The 14,216-nt window shown below is 39.1% G+C and overlaps 1 protein-coding gene across 3 annotated transcripts in view; it reads left to right on the top strand.

The window, feature by feature from the left end:
• LOC138058295 (HMG box-containing protein 1-like) overlaps positions 1 to 14,216 on the top strand; it is a 28,491-nt gene that overhangs the window by 11,169 nt on the left and 3,106 nt on the right. For 2 of the 3 annotated variants that reach the window (XM_068904225.1, XM_068904226.1), the window contains exons 2-7: positions 1,753 to 1,939; positions 7,075 to 7,280; positions 9,500 to 9,763; positions 10,393 to 10,628; positions 11,426 to 11,480; positions 13,700 to 13,878. In XM_068904225.1, coding sequence (XP_068760326.1) covers positions 1,786 to 1,939; positions 7,075 to 7,280; positions 9,500 to 9,763; positions 10,393 to 10,628; positions 11,426 to 11,480; positions 13,700 to 13,878 — 1,094 coding nt within the window. In that variant the 5' untranslated portion in view covers positions 1,753 to 1,785. Of the gene's footprint in view, positions 1 to 1,752; positions 1,940 to 4,570; positions 4,776 to 7,074; positions 7,281 to 9,499; positions 9,764 to 10,392; positions 10,629 to 11,425; positions 11,481 to 13,699; positions 13,879 to 14,216 lie in introns of those variants that run through there. The other variant, XM_068904227.1, reaches the window with a different exon arrangement.

A 14,216-nucleotide genomic window follows, 5' to 3' on the forward strand; every position in this document is an offset into this window, starting at 1 on the left:
AGGCTGTGTCAGCCATAATTCGATTCATTTTTGCGTCTCAGTTTGGTCAGTTCATTCGCCTATGTTACGTAGCCGTTTAGAGGGAAACGGAAGACGGAAATTAAAGTAAAGAAATCCATGCAGTATTGTGTTATTTATTAGTGCATCATCATTATTTAGTTGCCTCTAATAACCAAACTGAAGTGAAAAAAACTGAAAGTGGGAAGACATTTACTATATCTCTATTTTATGAATCAAGTTTTAAGTTGAGCGGCCTGTATCATTGTAGAATACCGTTCATAGTGCCTGTATTATCTTATCAATCAAAACACATATGGCACAACTCAGCCATCGAGAGGCCCTTAATTTCTTACATCTTCGACCACTTCCTTTCACGTGAGTTTCTACGTGGGAGGGGATTCAAAGGCTCTCTTTTTCTTGCAGTATCATGCACAGAATTGTCACTTGCTTGTTAGCAGAAGGGTCATGATTTCCTGGCAACAGGCCCAAATTGCATCATTCTTTAATCAATAGTCCATTAATTATAAGTTTTAATCCTTGAGGGCCCGCATTCTAACTAAGAAGAATGTGAATAACTATGCGATCTATTTGCCTTGGTACCAAGATTTGCACCAAAACGTTTCATCTCAAAACTATTAATATAACATGAAAGAAACACTGGTTCTCAATTCACGCTGTTTTCGTACCCTCCCGCAACGATTCATTTGTCATTGAAAGGCAAAATCACTGTCAAGCTCAGTATCTGAGATTATAAACTGCATCAATCGCAAAAAGATGTTTCTTCACGTATGTCCAACCTTCTCTTCCAACTGGGAAAAGAGAGCCAGTGATTATAACAGTCATCTCTTCGGAGTTCCCCTTTTACTACGTTATATGCTGGTGTGCGATATTTCTGGCCATCATTTTATTTTTATCGTCCAAAACATAACAGATATAAAATCGGCTCTTCTTGTTATAAAGAACCCAAATCACAATTTTCTTAATTTTCTCACGGTACTTTCATAAGAAATGCTTGGTCTTCTTGTGAATTTCTTCTTTCAGGCCATAGTCCAATATTAAAAAAAATAACAACTACTAAACATCAATAAACAGAAACAAATACCTAAGAGTCAAGGTCATTTTCCCAAACGTTTTTACTGAAATTTTTTTACTTGAATGCTATACTTTGATATCTTTAAGTGAAAGGGAGATCTACCAACAAAAGCCGCATTTCAGTCGAAAATTGTCTTTTTTCCGAGTTCTGAAAGATGTTTGCGTAAACTTGAACTATAAACCAGTCAAACTATTTCACGTGGATATGGTTTTCTAATGGTTCAGTAAAGACGTATATATTATGTTACGTCAATTCGGTCGCTTTCAAAAAGAAAAAAAAAAGGCCTTAGAGAGCGATCAACAGTTAGTGCTAGCACCTCTTGTTAAGGTTTATAGTCTTATAAAAGACTAAAAAAAAAAAGCTCTTCAAGTTTTCTTTTTTTATTCTGTTAAAACTGCCATAAAGTATGACAACTATTGTCAGAAGCAAGCGAAGGTGATGCACGCTCCCCTCTCGTGACGAAACATATCCGCATAATTATTGGATGATTCGAAAAAACATTCGGCTTAAGTAAATGAAAAAATGGAACAAGTTCAAGCACGTTTCTTCGTACAGTAGTCTATAAATTAAACTATTCCTCCTCTTGTGAGGTCTTAGATGAATCTAGCAGAGTGACACAACCACGGTGTTGAAATTAATCTTTGTCAATTTTGTTTTAGAAAACAAGACCTGATTTCAGGATATAGTGCCCGATGCAGCCCTTTCGCAAAGAAAGGCAAAACAAGCCATATAAGTGCTTTCACTGTTTCAAGTCATTCAAGAGCTCAAATGGGCTAAAGTACCATTCAGAAAGAGAACATAGTGATGAACTCAAGATGGATATTCACTATGGCACTGCAAACGAAGGTACGTTGGATCTCTGCCGGAACTGCGCAAAATGGTCTAACTTTCACGTTTTGTGCTTCCCAAAATGCAACTAATCTCAGCATGGTATACTTCCTCATGACTATTGAGCCCGATCCATTTGCTGTCTGCTCGTCTTCGAAGGGTAGGAGGAAACTAAACAAACGAAGCAAACACTTTTAGTCTAATTTTAAAACTTCCAAAAATTGTGCAAGCCACGCACGCAAAGAAAAAGAGGGCAAGCTCTTAACAAGTCACTTTTCTTTCTTTTCGAGCCGCTTACTTCGTAAATAGCTGATTCAAGGACTTCTAGCACTTGCAAAAAATAAAAAAATACAAGTTGGCATTGTTCTGTTCAAAGCTCATTTCTCCGAGTTTTCTTGAAAGAGGTAGGATTACCTGGTTGAGTCACTCAGGTGACAAGTTTTTTCCTCCTTTCTACGAGCGAGAACCACCAAACAATTTTTGTTACTTGACTGATGTATTTGAGGAATCAGATTAGCAAAGAAGAGGGAATCCGGAGTATTAATACACAGAGTTAATGAATGCATAAATTTGTCATGTCTGCGTATATATATATTTTTTCTTTTTTTTTGCGAAGACATCTGAAACAATGATGTTTTTAACAAAACTCGATGACTATTATACAAAACACCTTTCTGTCATCAAAAAGCTCGGCTGCGAGGGTTTTCTCTCTCTTTCTCGAATCATCCTTGTCTTGCCAAAAACAACAAATATGCTACCATGCATGCATGCATAACCAATGGTATCTGTCCAAAGCTGTAAATCGTACATTAACTTGCTTCTGAATCAATGTTTTTCTTTTTTTCAATGTTATTCATTGTTTGTAGAAGAGCATATGACAAACTTGCCAAGGCCAGAAAATATTTGCCAATACTCTGATATTATTTATTTTGAAACGCGTGGTTCTCTGTAGCAGTGAATTGAAGAATCGTCTGACTTGAATCCTCTTCGAAGCTTAATATTTGTTTCGAACACAAGACAGGCCCGTTCGAAAATTTATTCGATTTCAATTCCAGTGGAGTATAATCAACAAAAAAGCGACATGCCATGCACCAACAAAGTCTGCTTGTACGATCGAATTAACAGTGTAAAGTAGGAAGATGCATGCACTTTCTTTCTAGTTATAGCGGACTCTCCTGAAGATTAATACAACAATCGTTAAAACAGACAATATAAACACAAGCCATGATTAGTGTTAGTGAAAAGAATTCACACCAAATTCTACGGATTCTCATTCGTCGATGCAACTGGTTCGTGGATCAGCCCGGGCCGCTAAATTAGTTGCGTCAACATTTTTACGAATGAACTGAGAGATCTCGCGAACGTGCCAAAGCCAGAAATCACGTGCGCAAGACCCTTTCCAGGTGTCCGATTTTGGAGAGATGAATACTTCATATTAACCTAAAGGTCGAAGGCCCTCAATCGGGTGAGTTAGGAATCGCACAGTTTTCAAAGTTGGTTTTATGGCTCCAGTGTGAAGTACATGGACTATTTAATTGAGATGGAAGAATAACAGTAAAAGACAAATCCGTGATTTTCAGCAAAACCAAAGAAATTGAGGTCAGGAGGATGTTGTTACAGCAACAACTCAGGGTATCGTCTTTTACAATGATTCATCCATCTTGATAAGCCAATCGCAGTCGTACTCTACATACGTACATTTAATTCATGGATTAAATGTCATAATTTGAATCAGGATAAGAATATTGATCAATACAAGTATACCAAAGGAAATTATTTATTTGCGTATCTAAGATTTTTAATTCAGAGAAATGTTTCAGAATTCAGCATTTGTGCTTGGTGACGCCCCGAAGTCAGCCATAAAACGTGGTTCGCTTTGAGTAAACGAAAAATGGAGAAAAGTAAACACATTAGGCTGAGTGGAACCTCGAGAGCCTTTTTGGTGACTACCTGATCCTTAAGCAGAACTTGTGAGTGCAAAGCGGACATGGGAATTCAGATAAAGCGAAAAAAAACGAAAATGTAACGAGTTGTCATTGACTAAACTTTCGCCCTTTCCGAGAGATTTTATCATCTATTGTGGTTTTAATGATATAAAAGAGAAATTAACAGCATAAATGGAGTAAAAAGGAGTGAAACTGCAGTTAAATTTAGGACTAAAAAAAAAACTCAACCACTTGAATAACTTTGAACAGTTTTTGCAGAGTTAACTCTGGTTTTTGTGAACTGAAGTATTAAATATTTAAAGCTGTTGACAAGTTGTATTCAGTAGATTGCTATGTACTAACTGTTCAAGGAAAAAGCTACATTTATTTCAATCAATCTCAATCAATCAATCCATCTTCCTACACGAGCAAAGGCGCCAGTGAGACTGGGTCACTGTGGTCATTATTACTTTTATTCTGGCGACAATCCTGCACGTGCGTTGTGTTTAACGTTCCATTCCTTCTCGATTTGAATTCCTTTTGCAAAAAAATGTCCTGAACTTTGAAATAGCGGTCAATTTTGAGAAGAGCTTGTGTCCAGCGCAGACTTTCTACTTTGTCCTGATGCAGCGTGTTCGGCGTTAAGATCAATTAAACTGACGTTTATCCAGCATTGTCAAACTCAGTTGTATGACAAAGAGAAGGACATTTCCACAGTGCCCATCAGCTGATAGGAATGGCATAAACATAAGTTTTGACAAAGGTTTCATCAATTTCCTTTGAATGAACGGGTGCAAGTGGTGATTTTTGGGCAAAATTTATACAGCCATTTTCAAACGAAAGACATTTCGACTAGTTACAAACCAAGAGGGTTTGCACATGCAAAGTTAGCTTCCTTACAATGAAGTCTAACAATGGACAAGGTTGTGGTAAGTGTTCATGGGATAATCGTCTTAAGTATGAACAGATTAAGGTCACTCGCATAGAATTAAAGAAGCTTGCAACGGCATATATGTTTTTTTGGTGGAACTAATTTTCTTCGATTCAATACTGTTTAACAATGATGTTGTTTAAAAGATTCCATCGTCTTCGGTCGAACGGCAATCGTACGATTAGCAGCGATAAAACATTCGGCGGCTTTCAGTTTCAATTTCATGCAAGCTGGCCTCGCCCTCTTGGTTTCGGTTGGTTTCTGTGTCATTCACCTCCATGAAATAGTTTTCTTGGACGCTATGCTTTCCTCGTTTCATATATGTACGAATACTTTTGATTTTATTCAGTTTGAGTTTATTTGCTTTCAAGTGTGCCCAATCGGTGCCTTACGTGCTAAATCCATTTTAAAGTTGTTATTTGTCATGTGAGATCCAAATAAGAGCTTGTAAAACACTTATAAATGTAAAAGGATGACACATTGTGGGCGTTTTTGGTTGAAAAGGTCAATTTAAGAAATTGTTTTAATTCGTTAATCGTCTTTTTGTTGTTATTTGTGTGAGTGGGTCCTTGATTTAACGTTCATTACATGCGATAAAGTTATGGACAAAACAGCAAAACAACTACTTCAGCTAGATCATGCACCAATGGCCACCAATAACGTTAACGATCTAATGACAAATTGTGATATCACCGACACTAGTTGGTAAGTAAACGAGAAAAACAAAAGTAGCGTACCTTAGAATGAAACCAATGCCTTGAAGTATTATTATTATTATTATTATTACTAGAGGTGTTTTTTGCTAATTCACTCGACGAAATGAACAAAGATATCCTCGAGTGTACGAAGAAAAGCAAGAAAGATTTCGGGATTATTCCATAGTCCCGAGCTTTAGGTCTCAAGATCACAAATCTTCAATCATTTCCAGAAATACATGTACACATAAGTAGATGCACACCCAATTTTTATGTCCGGCAACACGAAGTGTCCCTTTTATGGTTCGAGCATTCGTTACCTATTTTGAGCAATAAGGTAAGTGTAAGGGCTACAAGCAATTGTAAAAAGAGTTGAGACACTCACTGTTGATAACCGTACAATGCGTGTCATTGAAGTCAGCGTATCCCCAATCCCTCTTGCCCCCCAAGCAAAGTTGTTTCCATTTCCTCTTGGCACTCAAACTAAAGGGTATCGACATTAAAAAAGGGGGGAGGGGAGGGAAATGGAAGAGGGGGTTTTAGATGTAGCGGTTTATCTTTTCTTGAGCAGCAGATTTTAGGGGACATTTTGTGACGTATATTGTCTCAATTTCGAGGCGCGAGTGATGTTGAAAAATCTCAAAATCGTCCTGCATCTAACTGCGTGCATCTGGACTAGCATGGGTCAATAGAGAGAGGCACAATTATTTGCCACAGTTGTTCAAAGCCCATGGATAGAATTTATCTCAGGGATAAGTCGCTAGATATCACAAAAAGAACATTTGTCCATATTAGGGGCCCGTTACGCGGAGCCTCCATACGTATTATACTTTTGAGACAACTCAGTCCCATATCGTTTTACTTCTGTGTCTAGAGCTGCATGCTATATCTTTTCATCATTTTCAAACATGTTCGTGTTTCGGGTGTGCTGAATTGTGACGTAGTCAATGGCCAGCCATAAGTCTTTTATGATTGGCTATTGTGAAAACACCCACAAAAATCCCCTGGGATGTGCTTTGAAAAATAAAAAAGATACGGGACAGCGTTCACTCAGAAGGCTATAATATTACAGATGGAGGCTCCGGATAATGGTCTCCTGTGTATTTTCTATGCCCATAGTGTATATTTAGGGCAGCATCAGGAGAAACGGAGTTCTATGCGCACATTTAGAGCTGTCATAGTCATGCAGTCCGATCTGTGGCTTTACACTATTGTCATGTCACATTAGCTTTGAACCCCTAGACGCTAATTACGGTCAAGCAGGGATTTGCCAGCAGTATTCAATGCCTTTCCTAAGTTCCCGAATTGGATACGCCACGGGTCAGTCCTTTTTACGTGGTCATCTGAGCCGCGTAATGGTTTCTCCATTTGTGTTTTTCACTTTCTAAGGTGGCTCGTCTCACCCTCAATCGTAGTAGTGGTATCCCTAGTTACCGCTGAGGGACCAATGAGAATTTTAACCTTAGATCTGTGTGACCTATTTGGCTTGAGCTTTCATCTACTTTTAACGTTTCTGAAAAGTAAATTGCCAAAAAGAGACACCCTCTTAAAATAGTGAAAGCCATCCATGAAATAACTGAGTATTGTTGCTTTCATACACAGGACACATTAATGTGATGTCATCAAAATCTCGCTCCATACCGCAGCCTCTCAACTTAAGCCCTGAAGTGAATTTGCTGACAGAATTCGCTCTGATTGCTACAAGCCCTCAAAGTCCACTGGTGCGAGAGGTCAGCGGTGAAAACGTATATGTCAGGCGCAGTGGTGATGATTGTCCTCTCCCTCAGTTAGTCGATCCTAAGCAAATGGTATGTTATGAAGCAAAAGGATAATTAAGAAGGCTCGAACCAGTTTCAACGCTTCCAAGTGACGCTCTTATTAGAAGGATCGGCACCACAACGTTGTATCATGTATTGGCAATATTGTGGTACCGAATGAAACACGAATTATTGCTGAACAAGATATAGTCATTATTGTGACGTAATGTGTCACCATGGCAATGGGCAAGCCCTGTAAAAACACCCTGTATTTTGTTTTTAGTTGCTTATATCTCAAAAACGAATTCGGTGAAAAGTAATCACAAGGGCTTGATGAAGCTATCTGCAAAGTTTTAAAAAATTCTGTCGGGTGGATTCAGAGCCAACTTTATTTTGTGATTTTACTAAGGTACCTCTAAATTTTCCGCACAGATTTTTTTTAAACTTTGCCGAACGTTTCATCGTGGCCTTTTAATTACTTTTCAGCAATAAAAAAGGGGGTCACCGAGTTCGTTTTTGAGATATGAGCAACTAAATCCAAAATATAAGGTGTTTTTGCCTGGCCTTCCGTTGCCAAGGTAACTTATTACAGCACAATAATGATCACATCTTGTTTGGAAATAATCGGTGTTTTATAAGGTACCATAACATTGATGTTACGTCATACAATGTTGTAGCGTTATTCGATCTAAACAGAGAGTCTTCTAAGTGTTGAAACCCTCTCGAGTCTCCTTAAAAAAGAAGTTGACAAGTGGAGAAAATTGAAACTTCGTGCATGTCAAGCCTAGTTTTGCAAGAAGCCACAAGATTTCCAGTGTTTTTTTATTATAATTTTTTTTTTGGTACCATCATTTCCAATACTATCTGGAGTTATCATCGAAAAAACTCTTACCGTCGAAAAAGACGTTTCTGCGAATTAAAATTTATGGATGTCTTACCTTTTCTCTTGTTGAAAACGTCTTCAAAGACGAATCTTTTGAAAAAAGCCAAACTGCTAGCAATTCCTTTTATAACAGCCGAGACTAGCGCTTTTGAATCCATTTGATTTTGAGAAGCGACCGAGAGAGGCTTTCCCTCGATTGCGAGACAAATTAGGTTTTACCCAAAAGCGCTTGGCTCTACTGACAGAATTGGAACTGCTAGAATTTTAAAAGTGAGGGAGCACTATTTTTCATTTGGCCTTTCGGGTTGAACGACAGATGTTACGATGGGAGGGACAAAGCATCTTCGATCCGTCAAAGAGATTTTTTACCACAATTGCTTGTAATCTCGCAATCTGATTGGCTAATTTGCCTTTGTCGATAAGAGTCTTGACAACGCCTCACGCGTCATGCTCTCGTCAATTTGTCACGCAATGTAATAGCCAATCAGGAAAGCCCATTTTGGGAAAGAAATTAATCATATCGTGAGAAAGTTATAGCCAACGCTTGCTCTTTTCTTAGTGTCATGATTTTGGTCACGCTCTGAAATAAAAACTTTCTTTGGCGTTGAATATTGTGGACTCACTCGGCTGCGCAACATTTTGACCACTGTGATGACGAATATGGTTGTCGATAAGAGTACAGTCAATGCTGAACCACTTTCGATTTGTTAAATTTGTACTGTACAGTATGTTACGAAGAAGTTATAATAGTAATAATCAAAGACAAAGTCAAACGAAAATACAGCAACTGGTCACCCAAAATGACTTGAAAGCTAAACTAGTTGGATGGCCAACATTGATTATTTTAAAATGTTCACAACTGTCAGAAAAGATTGCAATGTACGGTGGCACGGCCTGGAACTCCAGAAAAGAGGGTCTTTCTAAAAAGAAACGCACGCTTCATCGCCCATTTCTCATATGGCACCAATAGTGCATAAGAAATCGCACGATGTCGTTGATTGAGGACAATTCGGAAAAAAAAGGTAGTGCGTGTGATGATTAGAGAGGTCTCAAAGCAGGACGAGTCTTTGAGACGGTCCAGTCAAAGAACTCTCAAATCCTTGCCCTTATCTACTAATTGTGGTAAAACGTAAAACAGAAAAATCGAGTGGAACTTCTCTTGGCATTTCTAAGCGAAATTTTGCCAACGGTTGGCGTTCTCATTCCAGAAAGCTCGAAATTCGAGCCCTTTCGTCATGTCATTTCAACACTTTCTCTTTGGGTATTTAAGTTCTTTAAGTTTCTGGATTTTCATGATGTGTGGGTTGTAATCCACGACCTCCTGCACGAACGTCCAGTGCTCCACCCATTCATCCAACTTTAGTTGAAGAATTCACCTTTTTTGAAGGATTACCAGACTGCCCAGTCGCGAAATGTGTCACAAAGTATCTGTGTCCACTCTCCCACCAAGACATCATTGTGCCAAACCATGCCATCGAGCAAGTGGCGCTGCTTTATTTCCGGGACGAGGGTCAAATTCCCGGATGAAGACGGAAGAAATTGGAGGACAGTGGACGACACTGAAACTGAGGAAGTCTCGGACGACATGTTTCAAGATGGACTTCGAGTGGATGATGTCCAGCGGATTAATCTCAATTTTGATGAAAACAGCGTACGTATTTGTTTTGCTTATTTGAAGTTTAGTTCAAGTTTTTCCCTCATCTTCAACTCTAAATACGTTGAGGTCTCAAGGTGGTCACAAGAAGATGGCCGCTCCAGTCTTTTTATCGAGATCAGAGAAATATCCGACTTCCGAGCGGAATTTCTGCCTGATTGGATAAAACATTTTACAGTCCATCATATAAAATAGATGTTTCCAAACAGTTGATATTTGTTGAATCAATGGGCGACTTAAGGTCGAGTTCAGCCCTCGTTCACTCCCCTTTTCGCACTCACTGACTCACTCACTGACTCACTGACTCAATCACTGACTCACTCACTCACCCACTCATTCGCTTACTAAATAAATAAATAAATAAATAAATAAATAAATAAATAAATAAATAAATAAATAAACAAACCGGGTTTCAGTTGTTAGAGTGGTGTATAGAAACAAAAAACAGTATCCTTACCCAATAGGTGACTTAAATGGACTTTTTTAACATTCCTGTACTTATTTAGCAGACTGTGTGCCTCCATCGAGGCTATGAAAAGAAATTCGTGCTTAAATGTTGTGCGTGCCGTCAACATCACTCTCCTTTAGAAATCTATATGTTCACTTGAGTTATGCTTTCTTCTCAGGATGAGTTCATTGTGACTTTCAAATCCTGTAATAAGGAGCAGAGCAGACTACAAGTCGAAATTACTGCTGACTACCCGTTCTTTTTAAAAGACAAAGACTGTTGGGCCTCGCTCAACCCGGCTGTTACTGAACTGAGTTATGGGTTAAGATGTCAGACACTGCAAAGGAGTGACGTTTGTTTGTTTCCATATGATCCGGATGTTGTGACGTACTGCAGGGCTAGCGACGAAAACTCGTAAGTTTTGTGAATTTTACAGCTTAAACTGAAAAATGTGAAAACTAAGAGAAGAAAAATCACGTGATATTTTTATTGGTGGTCGGCTAATAGATTGAATGTCAAATTGATCGATTGGCTCGAGTCGTTATTAACCGATCATTAATTGTTCTTTAAGGACGGTGCCTATTATTGTTATTGCGCATACGTTCTGCGCATCTCCAGATACTTGGATTTCCTATCGCCGATGCGTACTAATACAGGGATATTTTTGCTCGGTTTAAAACTATCCGGAGAAAGTAGATCTTAGTACGTATTCTTGGTATCCAAAAAGGAAAATTGGGGGTACCCAGGCATCGTTGAGAGAGATTTAAGCTTCAATATCAGAAACAACGCCATATATTGCTTTGTACCTTAAAGCCTTTCACAAATATTATTCGTGAATTATCTTTGAAAAATGCGTGGTTACCCCCAATTTTCTTTTTGGATTTCAATAACACTTGTTAAGATCTACATTTCCTGCATAATCACACACCGGGGCAAAAATATCTTTAATTAGTAGGCACCGTCCTTAAGTTATTGATTAAGTCATTGCTTTATGATTGATTGATTGATTGATTAAAGAGAATGCACGAATGCCATTTATCATTAACATGAAAAAAAAAAAAAGAAAAAAAACAGCTTCAAATTGTCTCGTCTATTAGCCATCTTTGTAGGTGGCTTTTTTTCTGTGCGTTCCTACTCGTCATACATTCAATCATTTTTCCTAATACGATGTACTTTGCTTTTTAACCAGGTCTTATTTTTTATTTCGGTAGGTCAGAATTCACTGATATGTCGATGGCAGCGCTTACCCTGAGCAGCATGGCCAAGGTATATAGTACTTCAAGGTCTTACCCCAACCCACAGTGAATTGTTCTAATTGAGTAAACTAATTGTATTTAACTGTTTAGTTAAAAGAATTTAGCAGAAGAGCACTAATTGGGGACACTAATGAAATTAACTCAAATCAAATCAAATATTGCTTTTTGTGTAGAGGGGAAACCGGAGTACCCGGAGAAAAACCTCTCAGAGAAGAGAAGAGAACCGAACCTACAAACTAAAGCCACATATGACGCCAAGTGTGGGAATCGAACCCGGGCCACACTGATGGGAGTGGAGTGCTCTTACCACTGCCCCACCCCTGCTCCTTGCTCCATATACTTGGGTTTAATTGATACTTATTTGTCCAAGACGTGTATTCGCCACGAATGAGTTATCCATTTCTGCTTAAGTAAACCATCTTTATGCAGAGAGGAACTTGGCACTTGTAGCTTGTGGCGCCATATTGCAAAGAAACAACTTGTACAAACATAAGGAAATAGGAGGTGAAAAAAAGTAGTCAATTCACTTGATTATATTACACTCAAGAGACAAGTCACTGTTCTGGTCCAAAGTAGGCACTTAAGTTCGAGGCACGCTCGTCCAAATCCAACACCTTTAAAAGCGAGGCCATGTCGTCGTATGTTCCCTTAAAGCTTATCTCAGAAAGATTATTGCTTGAAAGAAAGATACGAAACCAGATATGTCCAGAATGCAAGTGATTACTGAGATGCACGCGTTTTCAATAAGCGTCACAAAGTGTCCGGCCCCTTGCTCACTCGTGTCTCGGAATACATGTAATTGACCTCACAAAGTTTCCCCCAAATGCTGCTCCTCAATTAAGTAAGGATAAACGGCTGCGTTTACCCTAAGGATAAACGGCTGTATTTACCCTAAGGATAAACGGCTGTATTTAGTCTAAGGATAAAACGGCTGCATTTACCCTAAGGACAAACGGCTGCATTTACCCTAAGGATAAACGGCTGCATTTACCTTAAGGATAAACGACTGCATTTACCCTAAGGGTAAACGGCTGTATTTACCCTAAGGATAAACGGCTGTATTTAGTCTAAGGATAAAACGGCTGCATTTACCCTAAGGATAAACGGCTGTAATTAGTCTAAGGATAAACCGGCTGCATTTACCCTATGGACAAACGGCTGCATTTACCCTAAGGACAAACAGCTGCATTTACCCTAAGGATAAACAGCTGCGTTTACCCTAAGCTACAAATAACGCTAACCTTTACCCTTACCTTATTGTTAGAATAGGTAGGAAATACTTAGACTTAAAGGACACTTCGTGTTGGATATCAAAATTGGGAATGCATCTTAAATTGTAAATGGTTTGAACCCCGGAGTCGTGTCATTAAGTAAAGTACAATCGTCCGGGTGAGTGTAGTCCTGAGAAGGCTAGGACTGTTTGAGATGACATTGGCTGACGTTTCGACAACCTTACCGGAAGTCACCTTCAGAGCCAAGTGATTTGTGCAACGTCAGTAGATACTCCGAATAAGTTGACCAATGACATATACGACCGGAGTTCATATAGTATCTACTGACGAGGCTCTTAAGCACTAGGTCATACAAATGTGTCCCTATTTTATACGATGGGAATTTGATGCTCTCTTTGGATGCACGATCTTGAAGCTATCCTCATTCTTTTCGGCCGGTTAATGAAAGTACGAATAAATGGACAATGATTTTTCCAAAGAACAAGTATTCGCGGAAAACGGAAAGCCTTCCTTTCGGTGGCCTATAAGATTCAGTACACAGAATAATCAGGACTCAGTCGGTCAAAAACTGATAAATCTAACCCTGTATTACTCCCTGGAAACTTAAATTGCAGCTTATTTACTGATAAAAACATAGTTATCACAAGAATTGTAGCTTTCAATTTTGACAAAAACTTTCCTTTTCTTTTTGCATTTAATTACAATGTCGAGGCTCTTTTGACGGGGGAAATTCAAAACTGGGCAGTGACCAGAATTTGACTTCCCTTTATGCCTTGCATGATTTTCCAAAACGATCTCTAGTACACCGTGTCCTCTACATTCCATGCATTCATTCTGCTATCGACACAAGCGGTTGACGCAAATGAACGGAATGCCACACCATCCACATGGTCTAAACGGAAATTTGTCAAAACGAACACCATTTCCAGAACATTCCCTGTATTTCTTTTAAGGAATTGCCCCAGATTAATTTCTCCCTTGACTCCTTTCATGTTAGGATAAAGAAGAACACAGTCACAGGCGCACCAAACTCCTGTCCAAGTCCCACTGCCCCTCAAGTCGCCTTAAGAGAAATGGAGTCCATCAATTCAGCAAGAGGCCCATGAATGCATTCATGCTGTTCGCCAAAAAGTTTCGACTTGAAATTACACAGGCCCACCCCGGTAAAGACAACAGGTAGGTTTGCTCTTGATACGTACGACTATGCGTTACAAATCTTAGGGAGATTTCCATATAATATGGACTTTAAGGTCTACGACTGCTTGGAATAGCCGCGAAGTGATTACAGTAACGCGAATTTATGTTTTGAGATGACGTTCTCGTTTTCGTTCCCCTCGCCGCTGCTAAGGCTCCCTAATGGGGATACGTACCACACGTGTAGCACATGCGGAGTACAATGATTTCTCTTCTTTTAGCCAATGATATTATTGCTTTCTGGCGTTGTCGTTGCCATCGCCGTGGTCATTCCTTAAACTCTTTCTACCTGTCAACGTTGCTTCGTGTGCAGTGTTCTT

This window comes from Montipora capricornis, chromosome 7 (genome assembly GCF_036669925.1).
Source record: "Montipora capricornis isolate CH-2021 chromosome 7, ASM3666992v2, whole genome shotgun sequence".
Lineage (NCBI taxonomy): Eukaryota > Metazoa > Cnidaria > Anthozoa > Scleractinia > Acroporidae > Montipora > Montipora capricornis.